Here is an 18,320-nt window from a genome sequence, read left to right on the forward strand (position 1 = left end):
ATAGACTGTAATAGCTCTGCTTTGTTTGGTAGATGGTAGTGCCCTGCACCTCTGTGGGCAATGGAAGCCCTGAATGCTGTGCTTGCTTCTGAAATCCTTCTGCAGGAAGAGGAGAGGGATAACAAAAGGCTGCATCACAGAGCCCACCGCAGGAGGGTATTCAGGCCTCGCTCAGCTTTCTTGGTCTGACCGACAAGCAGTGTCTGGAGAGATACCGCTTCGATAAGGCCACCATCCAGGATCTCTGCCTGCAATTGCACCCCCTCCTGCAGGCCCGCACTCGTCGCAATAACCCTATCCCTGTTCACCTAAAAGTGACAGCAGCCCTTACATTTCTGGCAACTGGGAGCTTCCAGTCGGTCCTGGCTGTGAACACTGGTCTCACTCAGCCTGCCATCTCTAACTGGCTCAATCAATTTCTCTGTGCCTTCCTAACCTACACCCAAGAGTACATCTCCCTCCCCACCACTACCTACAGTCAGCATGAGGCAGTTTTTTAATGTGGCACAATTCCCGTCAGTTATCGGGGTGGTAGACTGCACCAACATTGCTCTCAGACCCCCCTCGGTCAGATGAGGCCAGTTAAAGAAATCGAAAGGCCTACCACTCTATGAAAATACAGATAGTGTGTAATGCACAGGGAGAGATCCTGGATTTGTGTGCCAGATATCCCGGGCCCACACATGATGCATGCATCCGGCAACATTCGGGCCTCCACAGGAGAGCAACCCAAGGGGAATTCAATGGCAGTTGGCTTCTAGGTAAGTATCTCAGGGACACAGCAACCCTGCTTCCCCCCCTCTATCCCAACACTTTTCCTGCAAACTCCCACCAATCTGCCTCTACAGTAGGTCCCCTGCAAATCACTGCCATTTACTTTCTTTCTCTCTTTTTAATCTCTCTCAAGTGACAGCGAGTGTGGCTCATGACACCGATTGTACACCCTCACAGAGGAAGAATATAATCGCAGGCACAGAGCTACCAGGTGCATCATAGAGCAGACCTTTGGCCAGTTAAAAGAACAGATTCCGATGCCTGGATCGATCGGGGGCCAGTTGCTCTACAAACCGGAGAAGGTGGCTCAAATATTTGTGGCGTGCTGCTTGTTACACAATCTTGCTGTACGGAAAAGCCAGCCACTGCCAGATCCCCCCCCCAGCAGCACCATGAGCAGCCACCAGATGGAGAGGATGAAGTGCCTCCCGCACCAAAGTCCAAACGAAGAAGAAAAAGTGAAGCAACTTAAAAACTTCCAAAATAGATATCAACTTCCCTAGTAAAGAATTGATTGTAGAGAAGCTCAAAGACATATATCACTATGATATGAATTGTCATTAAGGCCTTCAATATAATGATAGCAGATATGCTAAATCCATGAATGGATATGCTTGCTGTTATATGAAATTGTTATCTAATGAAAAAATAACAAAGTCAGCAGCTTATATATCATTTACTTATCCTTTAATGCAGTGTCTCTAGCATGTCCCGACGGGACTCGTTTCGCCCAAACGGGCTTTTTCAAGGGTTCAGATAGGAACTCTGCATAATACAAAGAATTACAGCATATCTTATAAATCCAATGATAAATATATTTCCATTATTCAAAATTATTAAAACATCAATCCAATTCATCAAATACTGACTGTGTTTCTATTTTCCAAACTTATTAAAACATCAACTCAATTAATTCTATAATATTCCAAATATTATGTAACAAATCTAAAAAATCTAAAAATATAAGTAATCATTTCAGAACAAACACCTCATACTATACAATTATCTTAAACTTTAAAATAAAACCAATCATTGAAACGTCTAATATTACATGATTATGCATAATGCCTAAAAATTCAAACGTATAAATTATTCCAAAATTGCCCTATAAATATTTCTCCATAAATAAATCAATTCATGTGTTTAATTAAATGTTTGTTTATTAGGATATAAAATAACATTTACATTTTAAATTTACTAAAAACCGTGAAAAGCTCATCAATTCAATCTAATCATCGATAAGAACCGTTAAAAATAAACCTTAAAGTTTCTATTCTAAAGTGATTCAGATAAACAACACTATCAGTTATAAAAGTGGCCAACCTTAATTCAGCGCATGCTTTATCATTAAGTATGATTAATAATAATAACAGCTTATATACCGCAATACCGTGATTAGCGCTCTGTGTTTTATTATATCAATTTGTAAACAAAGAGCGGAGGCGTAAGCTGCTCTGGGATATTGAAGATCTGATCAATGAATTTATACTATTCTAGGATTTGTGCATATAATTAGTTTAATGCGTTTGCGCTAAAGACGACAAATAAAGTCTGATGACGGAGTAGAAATGCTGAATACGTTGAAAATGCTCAGGACGTAAAGCATGTTCATTTTTATTTTTTTTTTACTTCTTTATTCCTTTTTAATCATTCAACAAGTGTACAATAAAAAGTAATACATAAGCTCAAAAACAACACTTGATAAATCCATCAAGATAATAACAATTGTATATATATATATAAACCCCTCACCCACCCTCCCTTTCAACACTATTCTTCTTAATTCATTTAACCTTCTTATTTCCTTTTACCTTTTTCTTCAATTATACAATCCCCCCTTCCCCTCCGTTAATAATTTATGTTTAAAAAAATGGTGTTTATTCATTACAAAACAATGTTAATGGCTCCCATTCTTTATTAAACCTTTTATAATTTCCATTTTGTATTGCTATTGTATTGCATTTTGTATAGATGACAAAGTGAATTCCACCAGAAATTAAAGTTAAGTCTGCTGTGATCTTTCCAATTGTTAGTAATATGTTGCTTGGCAACTCCTGTCATAATCAATAAAAGTTTGTTATTACGTTCATTTTTAAATTTACAATGCCAGCGTTCATTGGTGTAAAAGAGGACATATAACGCACAGGTTACAGCTATCAGCTCTAGCCCCTAAGCCGAGAGGACGCTGAAATAAGGTCGGTTTATTGAATGAGCCTTCTTTCTTTCCTTGCATTTCTACTTTTCTACAATATGTTTAAACTTTGAATTTGAATCTATGGGAACTGATAGTGTTGTTGATCTGAATCGCTTTAGAATAGAAACTTTAAGGTTTATTTTGAACGGTTCTTATCGATGATTAGATTGAATTGATGAGCTTTTCACGTTTTTTTAAGTAAATTTAAAATGTAAATGTTATTTTATATCCTAATTACAAACATTTAATTCATCACATGAATTGATTTATTTATGGAAAAATATTTATAGGGTGATTTTGAAATAATCTATACATTTGAATTTTTAGGCATTATGTATAATTCATGTAATATTAGAAGTTTCAATAATTGGTTTTAATTTAAAGTTTAAGATAATTGTACACTATGAGGTGTTCTGAAATGATTACTCATTTTTTTTAGATTTATTTAGATTTATTACATAATATTTGGAATATTATAGAATTAATTGAGTTGATGTTTTAATATGTTGGAAAATAGAAACAGTCAGTATTGGATGAATTGAATTGATGTTTTAATAATTTTGAATAATGGAAATATATTTATCATTGGATTTATAAGATATGCTGTAATTCTTTGTATTATGCAGAGTTTCTATCTGAACCCTTGAAAAGCCCTTTTGGGCGAAACGGGTCCCGTCGGGACATGCTAGAGACACTGCATTAAAGGATAAGTAAATGATATATAAGCTGCTGACTTTGTTATTTTTTCATTAGATAACAATTTCATATAACAGCAAGCATATCCATTCATGGATTTAGCATATCTGCTATCATTATATTGAAGGCCTTAATGACAATTCATATCATAGTGATATATGTCTTTGAGCTTCTCTACAATCAATTCTTTACTAGTGAGGTTGATATCTGTTTTGGGAGCCTCCCGCACCCCAACGCCACAGAGCCAATCAAAGTGCCTTCCAGGAAGGGGTCAGCACTAGAGAATGACACGGTGCCTGTTACTCGCGGCTAGCTGCAGGTAACCCGCCAAAACGGTGACCAAAAAAAAAGGTCACCGCAAGTTCAGGGACAAGGCCATTCACCGCCCCGTGGAGCAGTGAATGGTAGCATGGGGCGGTGAAAAAGTAGTGAACGAGCGTTCAATCCGGCAGCCCACTCTCTCCCGCCGGCCGTCCATGCATCTCTCTCCCTCCTTTTCCCTTACCTTTTCTTGAAACTGGCGATTTCTATAAGACTACGAGCTGTATTACAGCCGGAGCCTTGAAGTCGCATCGCGTTGCCTGCTGGAAAAAGTCTCCTCTGACGCAACTTTTTGTTTCCGGTTGCATCGGAGGAGACTTTTCAAGCAGACAACTCGAAACGACTTGAAGGCTCCGGCTGTAATACAGCTCGTAGTCTTATAGAACTTGCCAGTTTCAAGAAGAAAAGGTAAGGGAAAAGGAGGGAGGGAGGGAAATGCTCGGCTGGCTGGCGGGAGGGAGGTGCTGGATCGCGTGAAGGGTGCTGGGGGTGGGGGGATGGAGAGGAGAAGACACTGAAGACGGGGACAGGGCAGGGGCGTTGAAAGAGACAGCGGGGACGGTGACGGGGCGGGGAAGGGGACGGCAGAGACGGGGATGGGGGAGGTGTAAGGACCAGTGGGGATGGGGCGGTGCAGAGGATGGTGGTCTGGGGACGGTGACGGGGACAGAATTTTTCCCCGTGTCATTCTCTAGTCAGCACCAGGCACCGGTTAATCCAAACCCACTTCTTGTGAAATGGACACCTGATCCAAGGCACTTGACAATGTGGAGGTTCAGTGCTACTAAACTGAATTGGAAAAACAGCACTGAGAATCGTCATCTTCAGTGAAGTTAAACTGAAGCTTGTAAACAGCACTGAGAATAGCTTCAGTGAAACAAAACATCTTTATTTACAAATAGTATGTGTACAACAGTACCCCTACATACACACAACCCCACCCAAATACCCCCTACCCACCCCAACAACATAAGACCCTTACCTACTTCCCCTTCCATCGCCCACGGACCCTCAGAGCCCTCTCAGCTCCCCTTCTAGATTGAGCAGAAGCATCTGGAGCAACTGGGTCTACATCTGTGTCAGTCGACACTATCACTGCTGGTGTCAGTGTCCTGATGTGCCTGCTGTAGAAATGCTGGCCATTTGACCGGAGAGGAGGAAGGCAGGCGTGGGACAGGGCCCAAGATCTGGGAATGGTGGCGTTTTTTGGTGGCTTTGCGTCCTCTTGCCACTGAGGCAGTGCTGGAGGGTGGTGCAGGCCCCTGATGAGGGGGCTGGCCTGTGGTGAGAGGATGGTTCGTGGCTCTGAGCTCACTCTGAAGGCCTTCCAGCTTTGCCACGATGCCAGTGTAAGCATGCAAAAGCTGCCTCAGAATCTCATTGTTCTCACGTTGGGCCTCTAATGATTGCTACTGTGCCTGGATCCCTGTCTCAGCAGCTGGACCGTCTGCTGGCGATAATCCTGCAGGCTGAGATTGTGGCCCAGCCTAATTAGGTGGCGACGCTGGCGATTGGGTGCCCTCCAGCGGGCAGGATGTGCTCCCTCACTGGCATCCTCAGGATCCCCAGCCACATCGGCAAACTGCAGAGGTGGTGCGAGAAGGAGCAGGTCCTCATTCCCATTGCCAGGCTCCTGTGGTTGCATGTGCTGGGACTCCTCAGGCACCTGCTAGCTGTGGGTTGCAGCTGCCAGCACACCTGCCTCATCCTGCTGCTCCTGCACTGCTTGGACTACTATGCCACTGCACCCTGCCTGATCCTCATCGGAGCTGACTTCTGCTTAGGGGAAAAGCACATATGTCAGCCACAGCATACCACTGTTTTGTCCTATTCCCTCCAGGTGCTCTTCCCGTGTCTAGGTGAGATGAGCTGCCAGTATCATGCATCCCAAAGGTGTGTGACTACATACCCACCTACCATAGGGAAGTGTGTTGCTGGCATTATGAAGGGGATGGAAGGAGTGTATGTCCAGAAACCTGGCCTGAGGACACCTGCTGATCATATCAAATGTTCCAAACTGTAAGTTTAAGGGTCTAAAAATCCAATTCCATGCATCAACATGCTCTGGGACCAGCACATGGAGCAGTACCAAACAGATGTTATTTAAAGGTTAGAACAATAGGAGTACTCACAGCCCATTACAGGAGGAGGAGGAGAAGAAGGATGAAAGAGAAGTCTCTATGAATATGGGACATAGCTGTCTGAATGGGGATTACAGGTGCTACAGCTGACCTGTCCTGAGTGCCCACACCATAAGTGGATGTTGGTGACACAAAGGTGAGCACCAGCTGCTCCATGGGGCTGAGGTTTGCCATGTCAGCATCTGGAGCCCGGTTGCCAGCCTTAGTTCTGACCTCCCTTTTGATGGCTCTACATTTTTTTTCTTGCAGTCCTCCACATCCCGGTTATAGCGGTGGACTGCATTTAGGCGCTCGGCTGTTCCCGCCCAGACTTTGCTCTTGGAGTATGCCCCAAGCCTTTCTCCTTGGGGCGAGAAGAGCTGCATGTGACATGGGCCTATTCACAACCAGATCTTACTTACACGATGGCCAGGGTCCCACTTTGAGTCACCTGCCTGCCCTTTTGTCAGGTGCAGGTCAGTGAAATGACATAAAGTGATCAAACATGACTCTCAGTTTAGAGGTAGATATCTGATATATATTTGTCAAGTATCAAATATAAATGCATACACCTGTGCAGAAGTATAAATGAATGGTAGAAAATCTGGTCACAAAAGAGTCTCATAGAACAATAGCCGTACAAATATATATTCATTATGAAAAAAAGCAATGTCATACTTATGTTTAAAAAATGCCACAGGCCCGGCCAATTGCCCCAATATGCCTAAAACTGTTCTAACCTATGCAGAGTAAGTGAGCAGTTCTGAGCCTCGCATACTTTTTTGTTTTTAGAGACAGCATTTTTCTGTGAGGGCCGGCCTAGGGGTAGTGCAACTGCCTCTGCCTCTAGAGGTTGTGGCCTCTAATCTCAAAGCCTGGTTACATCATCATCCATTGGCCCAGAGGTATTAGAAGATATTTTTACCCATTTAAAGGTGTGACCATCAATGCACCGTAGGATTCCCATTCCCACTTTCTCATTGTGGCAATCTTTATGGCCTCCTCACCACATTCCATTTGATGGTTGGGTCTTATAATTTAACAGGAGAATCTGGCCCCTCTTATACCTCTTTTCCGCTGATATGGGGAGGGTCCCCTTTATTGAGGGTAACAGTGTCCCACCATATGCATATCTTCCTACCCTACACACAGGATTGGAACACACATTTTATGAAACTATCGCACACCTTAACCATCACCTTACAATTTGCTTCTCTACATTCACATCTCAACACTTACAATCAGTGGCAGAGAATATGGTGACAGCATTGTACACAACAGCCAGTAACATCAAGTAGGTTGATAACATCCAAGTACATATATTCATATGTCCCAATGAGATGCAGTTGGTAAAGTCCCCAGAATATGGTAAGGAGAGGCCTTGTGATGTCCTTTCAGTCATTGGGTTTCTGCCACCTGCTTGTTATTATAAGCACTTTGTTTCCAACAAGCGTCTTCATAGAGGGAGCAGGGTTATTTTAAATAATCTGCTAGGAATAACTATCGACGGATGCTGCACCATGCAACCGCAAATCAATAAAACAATACAAAAGTCATTCTTAGTCATGAGAAACTTAAGACAAGTTCGGAAATTCTTCTAGAAAACTCAATTCCAGCTCATAGTTCAGTCCTTAATACTAGGCCTACTTGATTACTGTAATATCCTCTACCTCCCATGCCCTACAACCATAACAAAACAACTACAAACTATCCAAAACACAGCACTAAGACTCATCTACTCATTAAAGAAACATGATCACATTACAGTAGCATATCTCCAATCTGCGGCTTCCGATCCCAGCAAGAATACAATTTAAATTCTACTGCCTACTATTTAAGACTTTATACGGAGACAGTCCAAACTACCTGAATAACTGCCTCATCCACAACACCTCAACCAGACATAGGAAAACTCACACCCCATTCTCATACCCCCCAATTAAGGAGGTCAAACGGAAAAAACTATATGATGGCCTCCTGGCCACTCAAGCAGCCAAACTAGACAATCAAATCGCCAATCTACTGACGGCATCCCTCGACTACAAGACTTTTAGAAAAGAAATAAAGACCATACTCTTCAAGAAAACTCTGAAAAAAGAAATAATACCGCAAGTCTCAAACTCCACCTCTCACTAAAGCCAACTACCCCAAACAAATAACCTTACCCATTTCTTACTCTTTTTGAAAATGACCAATTTTTTTTTTTTTTTTTTTTTTTGTAAGTTCTTGTTGAAATACATCTTGGATCATTCTTTTGTAATCCGCCTTGAACTGCAAGATAATGGCGGAATAGAAATCCCTAATGTAATGTAACGTAATCCTTGCCCTTGCTGTGATGTACTGAATGCTCCGGGTCCTTAAAGGATCGGTAGAACTCGTAATATCTAAGGAGGGGAAAGGTCGTCTTGCCTCATCTGTCCTTTTGGTTGTCTGAGACTGTTCTCATCTTCCAACTAAACCAGTCTGTACTGAAGAAGGCCTGGTTTAGCGCAAACTGCGCAGAAGCATTAGCAGGGCGTGACAGAGACCTTTCTAGTCCCGATCAGAGGGCCTTATATACATGCAAACGCATTTAAAACTTTGAAAAAGTCAGGATGATAAACAAAAGTCCAGGAAACCAATATATAGCATAGGAAAAGGGGAATTCACTATTTGTGTGAGGTGTTAGGTGGGGTAGGACCATAGAGGAAATCAGGTATAGATATACATAATACACGTTTCTTTCTGTCTCTCTTTGTTCTCTCTGTGTCTTGCAGTTTCCCGCCTTGAGCCTCATGGCCTAATTGATAACAGATGTACTTGAGCTGGTTAGTTTTGGAGCATATTTAATTTCACATTCCAATGTTGGGTATAGAAAAAAGAATCTTGAATAGGTTTGAATGCAATATACCGTGTTATATGTGATGTGGGTGTGTGATGGGATCCATTGAGTGATTATGTGTGTGAATGTATATTAAACATGAGAATTGGTTTTGAAAAACATATTTTACATATTTTAAACCTAAGGAAATTCTGAAAAGTACATCTGTAATTTAACCTCTGATCTTTAAGCAAAGCAACTCTCTCTACTCTGTGCTGACAGGGACCAAAGACTTTTCAGCAGATGCTAAAAGCAGAAATGCAGGCTGGCTTTAACAGAAAGGCTGTTTGATTTAAGCTTTTTGAGAATGACAAAAAGTGTATTGGGTATGTTATAATGTTTTATGCATATTCAGAAATTAATGTAAACAAAAATATGATGTGTGAAACTTTTTTCCTATGACAAAAGGAATTTCTTTGTTCAAACCTAAGGACAGCCTCTGTTGGCTGATTGGTTGACAAGTGATGATGTCATGAGGTCAGTATGAAAATATAAAAAGAACGAACCAGTATAGACTCAGAGAGACCATCTGGAGAGGTGCAAATTTCATGCTAGATGGGACTCCATCACACATATATCTTCTGAGACATGTAAGATTAAAATTAATAAATAATAATATTGAACTGGTTATATATGTGTGATTGCCATTATTCCTAAGCACCTAAGAGCGAGCTTGGCGCAGTGTGCAGCGCATGCGCTAATCAGTACCAATGGGTTATATCCCTCAGCCAGCAGATGGAAGTATAAGACTGGTATATTCTGAAGCTAGTTGCTATTTCTCTATCTCTAGTAGATCAGGTAGGTTGGACTGGTGCGGCTGTTTTAGAGCACAGACAGCCTCTTGGGTGGAGGACCAGGCCAGTTTTCCACGCAGCAACCTGACCCTTCTTCCACTCCTTTGTGAAGCGTTCTACATTTAAACCGTGGGCCAGAAGCGACAGTGTCTTGAGTAGGGTGGTTGTCTTCCTCCCTTCCTGATGTTTAGACTTCTTGTACATTTCATGTTTCACTTCTATTTGATTATAAAGCAAATAGTAAAAACAAACTAACATGTAAATGATCCACAATTCAAGAATTAATTAGATTTGGAGGAGAAGGGATAGAAACAAGAGGAGATTTGATTACAATGGAATGTTGCAAGGGAGGGGAAGATTAACTGGCTTGGCTCAAAAAAACATAGGGAGGGTTGACTGTTCAAAGGAATAGATGCTCTGGTTCAACCATGACCAACGGAGGGGCTGTTGTATGTGTTCCCTCCGTGGCCATTAGTGGGCAGAGTTCTTCTCCGCATAGTTTGTCATCCGGGCCTGGTGGTGCTGGTGGCTCAAGAGTGACCCAGACGGCCGTGGAACGTGGATCTGGTGAGGCATCTAGTGACAGATCTTCTTCCTCTGCCTCTCTTGGATGACCTTCTGACTCAGGGTCCATTCCAATGTTCGATCTGGGTCCCTTCTGTCTTATGGCTTGGCTTTTGAAAGGGATCGCCTAGGCAAGAAGGGGTATTCAGATAGTGATGTCAACTCTATTGGGGTCGCGGAGGCTTTCCACCTCTTGGGATTAATTGAGGGTTTGGCGTATATTTGAGGAGTGGTGTGCTGCGCATGGAGTGATCTCTCTTCGCGCTTCCCTGCCTACCATCTTAGAGTTCTTGCAGGATGGCCTGGATAGGGGACTGGCTTGGTCTTCTCTCTGGGTTCACCTTGTGGCCTTGTCAGCCTTTCATGGGTTGTTGAAAGGTCAGCGTTCAACTGCCATTCCTGATTTGATTCGCTTCTTGCGGGAGGCCAAATTGCTCAAGCCTCCCGTACGACCCTCTGTTCCATCTTGGAATCTGAATCTGGTTCTGTCCTAGTGCGCCCTCCCTTTGAACCGTTGGGCGACTGTTCTTTGAAGAACCTTACTCTTAAAGCGGTCTTCTTGGTGGCCATTACTTCTGCTAGACGTTTTTATGAGCTACAGGCTTTCTCTTGGAGTTTTCTAGGGAGCGGGTTCTATTGAGGCCTGTTCCTTCCTTTCTGCCAAAGTTAGTTTCTCCTTTTCATGTCAATCAGGCAGTAGTCCTCCTGGGGGTTGAGTAGCCGGGAGGGCTCTTTCGAGCAGAAACAGTTGCGCAAGTTGGATTTCAGTCAGGTCCTTCGCTCTTATGTGCAGAGGACCCAGGAGATCAGGAAATCAGATCATCTCTTTGTCCTTCTAGCGGGTCCTCGTAAGGGGGATGGTGCTTCCAAGGCTACTATTGTGCGTTGGATCAAGGAGACTATTGCTTCCGCTTATCTTCTGAAGCAGAAGTCAGTTCCAGAGTTTCTCAAGGCTCATTCCACTCGGGGTCAGGCAGCTTCTTGGGCTGAGTCTTCTCTAGTGCCTCCAGTGGATATTTGCAAGGTTGCAGTTTGGTCTTCTCTGCATTCCTTTGTCAGACACTACCATATGGATGTTCAAGCGCGTCGGGACACGGTATTCGGTGAATGTGTCAGCCCTTTGGGGGTCCCACCCTTAATGGGTACTGCTTTGGTATGTCCCATTCGTAAGGACTATACCAGTCTACTAGGCACTACAGATGGAGAAATTAGATTCTTACCTGCTAATTTTCTTTCTGTTAGCCCGTAGATTGATATAGTCCCCCACCCTGTCTGTTTTTGATTGCGGTGATTGCGGGGTTTTGTTTTGCTCGCATGCAGATTTTGTGTTTTCTGCGGGTTCTAGAATTTTTCTAGGGACGGGGAGAATTAAGAACAACAGCTATGGTTCAGCTGGCTTAGCTGGGGATATTTTCTATTACAGGGTTTAGTTCCAACAGTTGTTTACCAGTGTTTGGTGTTTTTACACTTCTGTTCAGAGTGTGTTTTACTGTTTTCACTAGGTTCTGCTTGGCTATTCGGCAGACTGGATTGCAAAAGGGGAAGCTATCCTGATATACAAGTTTGTTCTCAGTCTTCACCTGCTGGTAGCAGTGAGGTATATAACCCATTCGTAACCCAATCTCCTATACCAGTCTACACACTAACAGAAAGAAAATTAGCAGGTAAGAACCTAATTTCTCCTTTTTCTCCATGGGACATGGTCAGGAAATTCATCTTCTAAAAGCATCTAGTTCTTGATAGGGCAGTAGGAGATTTCCCAAACATAAGAATCGCCATACTGGGATAGACAGTATCAAGCCTAGTATCCTGTTTCCAACAGTTGGCCAACCCAGGTCCCAAGTAGTTTTTGATGTGCTGAATGTAACTTCTTGTGTATTTGGAAGCCTGATCTCTACAGCTTTACTTTCTTTGCAGTTTCTGGCAGATCCTCACCTCTGCATCTCTCATGTCAACTATTCCCTGGATCAGGTGTGTTTCCAGTCTAGAGCACCTTTTTGTTTTCCGTTTGTGCTTTTGTGTTACTAGCTACAGATCAGTTGGGTTAGGAAGGAAAATCATGTGTCATGAAATTCTGGGTATCTGTAATAAAACAGCTATTATTATTATAGCTGTGCATGCAATACATAGAATTGAGAAGGATCTTTTTGGCACATATTAGAGAAGGTTTCTTTACCAGGGAAAATCTTCCGATAGCATGAAAAGGCTTCAGGGTATGTGGAAATTGGACAAAGATGGTGAGCAAGGGAGAGTATCCTGAGAAAAAGATAAGGAAGGAGGGGGGATCTAAACAAGTTGTCCAAAGCAGATTCCAAAAGATCCATATAAAAGACCATATTTCCCCATGTATAGGCTGCAGGAAATGCCAATGTAGGTTTAAAACTCTTAGATAAGCCGCCCCATGTTACTAGCCGCGGCTTATCTAAGAATGTTTAAACCTACATCGGCCTATATAATGGGGCGGCCTATACATCATCCCTCCCTTACATACCTCCTTCGACGCCCTCCCTGCTGGTAAATACCTCCTGGACGACTGTCTCCTCCAATCACGCTGTGCAGGGCAGGAGCGATGTTTGTGATCTCAAGCCTCGCCCCGCTTCCTGATTGGCTGCTGTCAGTTCTCGCGACGGCAGCCGTTCAGGAACCAGGGCAGGGTGAGGCTTGAGATTGCAAACATTGCTCCTGCCCTGCACAGCATGATTAGAGGAGGTAGCACCTGCCCACGGAGATGTCGTCAGAGTTGGACAGCGGCTCAAGCAGAGGGGCCTGGGCTTAAACTCCACGGCCAGTACTAACCTGACGCCAAGTGATGAATCCATTGGGTCCGCGCCTTTCACCAGCGTCCACAGTTTGCTCAAGTATTTAAGGGGGATTATTTTTTTAAAAGTTCAGTTACGGTACTCCTCTAATGGGACGGCTTATCTAACAATGAGTTTTAATGTCTTTAGATAAGCCGCCCCATTTAAACAAGCCGCACCCACTGCACAGATCATGTACAGTGTTCCCCCCGTGAATTTGCGAATCGCGGACTCACTAATTCGCGATATGCTCCTACCGCCTCTTCCTGTACTAAAGTCAGGCTACACCTATCAGGAGCTGCGTGTCAAAGCAGCTCCTGATTGGTGTAGCCCAGGGATCTCAAAGTCCCTCCTTGAGGGCCGCAATCCAGTCGGGTTTTCAGGATTTCCCCAATGACTATGCATTGAAAGCAGTGCATGCACATAGATCTCATGCATATTCATTGGGGAAATCCTGAAAACCCGACTGGATTGCGGCCCTCAAGGAGGGACTTTGAGACCCCTGGTGTAGCCTGACTTTAGTAACAGGAAGAGGTGGTCGGAGCATACTGCAAGTGATTTTCTGCATCCGTTGGGTCCCCAGCTGCCCTCTTCTGTCTCTCCTGCCTTTTGACAGGGGAAAACCCATATTTGCGGTTTTTCAAAATTCACAAGGGTTCCTAGAACAGTACCCCTGTGAATTTCAGGAGAGTACTGTAAAGGCTGTGGCCTATACATGGGGAAATGCAGTAATACAATTCAAATATAATGTAAAAATGTTATATCTAAATCTTGGAGAAAATGGTTTAGCTGCATGGGACAAGATTACAGAATGAATGGATGAATAAGTGGAAAGGGAGAAAGTTCTGACAAAGGAAAGAGATTTAGGAGGAAGATCAGAAAGAGAGTGGTATCTCTAGAAATATTTATCCTGGTTCTAAAATGTGAAAATATCATTTTGTGTTTCCATGTTTGTACATGTTGCTGTAATCATTAATTTTTAGGATTCTTGTAGTGTTTGAAATATGTTTCTCCAAAATCCTTCCTAAAGATTGTAGATCATAGCAGATTTTCTGAATAAGCTGCTTAGCCCCTCTGGATCTATCGGAATCATCTTAAGATATTTTCTTTAGACTTGAGAGATTGTGCAGTTGGTAATAATTGTATATTTTGGTCCATGTTTTCCAGTTCCAGCTCCTTTTCCCCTCAGTGATGATTATGTTGGAACAGATCAAAAGTCAGAAGGTGAGTTTGTTCGTCTCACTTTTTATTATTATTTTATTTTGTAATAAAGTATCAGAAAACAAAAGGCTTGTGAGAGTTGATGTCCAAGATGAATTGAAATAAATAATCCACATAAAAACATCTAGGGCCTGAACCACTGGAAACATGTGGATCCACATGGTCCGTGTTTTGACACAATTGTCTTCTTCAGGGGTCCCTATTGGTCCTATAGAGAGACTTGCAACGATAATCTCTGTGCTGAGACTGCAAGCTTTGACCCCCCCTGAAGAAGACAATTGTGTCGAAACACAGACCGTGTTGGGTCCACATGTTTCCAGTGGCTCAAGCCCTAGATGTTTTTATGGGGATTATTTATTTGTCTTAATAAAGCCTTCATCTTGGACATCAACTCTCCACAAGCTTTTTGTTTTTTGGTCGGGTCCTCTTTGTGAAGGGATCAGGATCCATTTTCTTGTTGTTCTGTAATAAAGTATCAGAACATACTACAACAAAATAAACCCTTGCCTGTTATGACATACTGCAATTTTTAGTACATTGCAAAAAACACTTTTCCTCATCAACAATCTAAGTTAAACAATTAACATACTCAAAAACAAAATAAACTCCCCCTCCCAACCATACCCTCCCTTGGTGTGAATGAGCAGTCATAGTATGAGTGTTCAAGGATGCAATAAATTATTCTAATTTTCCCTTCCTTGAAAATTACATATTACGAGTATATATCCAACTAGTTGACCTTTCGCCAATGAATATAAGGCTCCCATACCTTATAGAAGCAGGGTAACTGTCCTTTTTTTCAAGCCTGTAAGCTTGGACATCAAGTATATATAGGCCACCTTCCATTGTACTACTTCTAGGTCTGGCAGATTTTCCTTTTTCCAAGCTGAAGCAATTAATAGATGACTCACAGTGACCACTTGATGTAGCCATTTTCACTTTTGAGCCACTATAGACATTGGGTCTATATTTAACAACTGATTTGTTGATTCCATCCTCTAGCACGGGGTAGGCAATTCCGGTCCTAAAGAGCCACGGGCAGGTCAGGTTTTCAGGATATCCGCAATGAATATATATTCAACATGCTATATTCAGGGTTCAAAAAAAATCACAATATAGCTCAATTTTGTTAAATACACTGAGTAAAGAGCTATATCTTCTACATTCATTACCATAAAAAATATAAATGATAAATAATGTGTTTTTATATTATTATAACAGTCAATATCCAAAATCTTAACACATTTTAAAACCCTAAGTAATAAATACTTCAAAGTTTTAGACATAAATAGGAGACCCAAATCCCCACCAATCAGTTTCCTCAATCAGTTCTCTTCGTCATATAAACCACTTATATCCACCAATCAGGCAATTAATCTGATGATTAATGATTTTCCTGTCGCAAAATGTCCATTCTTGTCCGTGACTGTTCAAGGGCTGGACTTTAATCTGACAGTTCCAGTTGAACAGTTGAACAGTCGCCGATAAGAACTTTGTTGATTCTAATAAGTGTTGTGCTTCCGATACTGTGGTAACTCAGGTCTTCTTATTTTCCAAAACAAAGGATATCCCAAATGGATAGTGCTACTGATAGTGCATGTTGTTTGAAGATAGACAGCGCATTACCTCTAGGAAATCCTTTCTGCGTCACAGTGTTATAGCTGATATGTCAGTAAAAAGTTCAACCTTGGCCCCTCGAGGGTAATATATCCTATCAGTGCACTCTCTCAAATTCAATATTAGGTAGAGTCATCCCTGGTTCCACTGCTAGTAAGAAATGCTAGCAGAAATCCTGCATTAAATGTAATGTAATGTAATTTATTTCTTATATACCGCTACATCCGTTAGGTTCTAAGCGGTTTGAAGAAAATATACATTAAGATTATAAATGAGAAGTAAGAAGGTACTTAAAAAATTCCCTTACTGTCCCGAAGGCTCACAATCTAACTAAAGTACCTGGAAATTAATAAAGAAGAGAAAATAAAGATGGTTGAAAAAAGAAAAATTCTATGTGAATTTATAGGATGGAAATTAAACTGACAGTGAAGAACTGTATGAAAAATACATATGGAATTCAGTTAGAGAGGGTAGGTTACAATCTATTTATGGTATTTGTTTAATTGGAAGGTGTTAAGATGGGTAATTTGGGGGAAGGTTATCTGAAGGTAGGTGAATCTTCTGGAGTGTCTTCAGGGTATTCTCCAGCACCCTACATGTGCATAGATTGTCTCCAGGGCATTCTCTGGCACCCTACGTGTGCATAGATTTGTCTCCAGGGCATTCTCTGGCACCCTACGTGTGCATAGATTGTCTCCAGAGCATTCTCTGGCACCCTATGTGTGCATAGATTGACTCCAGGGCATTCTTTGGCACCCTACGTGTGCATAGATTGTTCCTCCATGCTCGGTTTTCTACATCTTCTATTTTGAGGAGTAAATCTTTGCATATTCTAGACTCGCATATCGCTTTTATATATCTACTACCTCTTGGTCATGCAAGATTGCTTTTTCCTCAAAATCATCTACTTTTTTTTATGGAGGCTGCCTTTGTCAGCTTTGAGTTCTGTCTTCAAGTTAGCTATTGTGCCATGTAAATCTGATATCTTGTGACAGGCAGGCACCTGTCGTGGCCAAAACCCCAGCCCTGAGACCAGAGCAGGCTGAAAGCAAGCCTATGCTTAAGGAGAGAGACAGGACTTAAAAGCAGCGTGAAAAGATAAAGTTCCCCTGAAGACACAGAAACCTGGAATCAAGGCAGGGAGGGCTCCGAAAACTAGCCTTCTTCCCTATTATTCCACTCCCATATATAGGAAGAGGGTTGAGTCTGTTTCAGCAGCAAGGCTGCCAGACAAACAAGATCAATGAAAGGGGAGAAACTAGAAGTCCCAGGAAGCCTCAGGCATGTAAAGGGAAAGAGTCAGCCCTACAGGTAAATAAATGCCCTTCAGCTGCACTTGGAAAGGAAGAGCAGCCAAGGCTCAGAACTCCAGGCAGTGTAGTTCCTCTCAGCAGGTAGATAGGTTCCTTACAAAGGAGAGCTTCTTTACCAGTACCTAGAAGGAAAGTGCAGGCAGAAAGCTGCCAGAGAGACAGATATTTGGCACAAAATTAAGCCTTATTGGGAAGAAGACTATTTCTCTGAGGGAGTACTAGAAGCAAGCTCCAAGAAGCCCTTTCACCCACAGGTAGAGGGTGGGAACCTGAGTGTGAGGAAGCTGATTTTATGGAAGCAGGACTGCACTCCTGAGCAAGAGTATTTTATGCAGGAGGTGTGCATGTATGAGTGAAATAAAGAAAGTTAAAGTTTGCTATAGTTTATATTTAAAGTTTTGATCCTGAGTTTAGTGTGTGTGAAAGCAGTGCTGGAAAGGCAAAAAATCATGCTTGAGTGAAAAAGGGAAATTGTATGAGTGTGTTTCCCTAGTAAGCCAGAGATCTGCCTTGATTGTATTGGGAAGAGAATACCCTAAAAGCTGCCTTTCTGGTTCCAAAAAGTAAAGGTCACAAGGAACCAAGGACAGGAGTCAGGATCAACTGATTATCTTGGGTGGCAAGTTTCCATACAGATTGTTCCTAGCCAGGGGTGGGGGACAGCTCTGTGAATGTCTTTAAGGGATCCAAGGAAATAGTAGCAGGAGAAAGTTTGATGAGAAAACATTGCCTACTAAAAGTAGGAATTGGGGCTGACCAAGGGAACTGCTTTGCCCAGCCAACAGACCAAGGGCCTGGGCCAAGAGTCCCTTCCAGAGGACATAATCTTTGTAAACCGCATAGAACTTCACGGTATTGCGGTATATAAGCTGTTATTATTATTATTATAACCACAAGCAGGCAGCATGAAGGAAAGTTTTGTTGAACTAAGATAAATATAATGAAACCTGCTATGAACTGAGGGTGTTCAATGGTGCCCTGATCTTTATTGCAGATAAAGTAGAACAGTTTCCCTTGATATTTCTGTCAAAAGTGGAATGACAAATAA

At 42.3% G+C, this 18,320-nt stretch overlaps 1 protein-coding gene across 1 annotated transcript in view; it reads left to right on the forward strand.

The window, feature by feature from the left end:
• The window catches only part of TUBGCP4 (tubulin gamma complex associated protein 4), a 59,543-nt gene that overhangs the window by 11,430 nt on the left and 29,793 nt on the right, over positions 1 to 18,320 (forward strand). The window contains exons 4-5 of the mRNA XM_033920194.1: positions 12,241 to 12,294; positions 14,289 to 14,345. Of these exons, the coding sequence (XP_033776085.1) occupies positions 12,241 to 12,294; positions 14,289 to 14,345 (111 nt within the window). The remainder of the gene's footprint in view (positions 1 to 12,240; positions 12,295 to 14,288; positions 14,346 to 18,320) is intronic.

The sequence above is a fragment of the Geotrypetes seraphini genome, chromosome 14, assembly GCF_902459505.1.
Source record: "Geotrypetes seraphini chromosome 14, aGeoSer1.1, whole genome shotgun sequence".
Taxonomy (NCBI): Eukaryota; Metazoa; Chordata; class Amphibia; order Gymnophiona; family Dermophiidae; genus Geotrypetes; species Geotrypetes seraphini.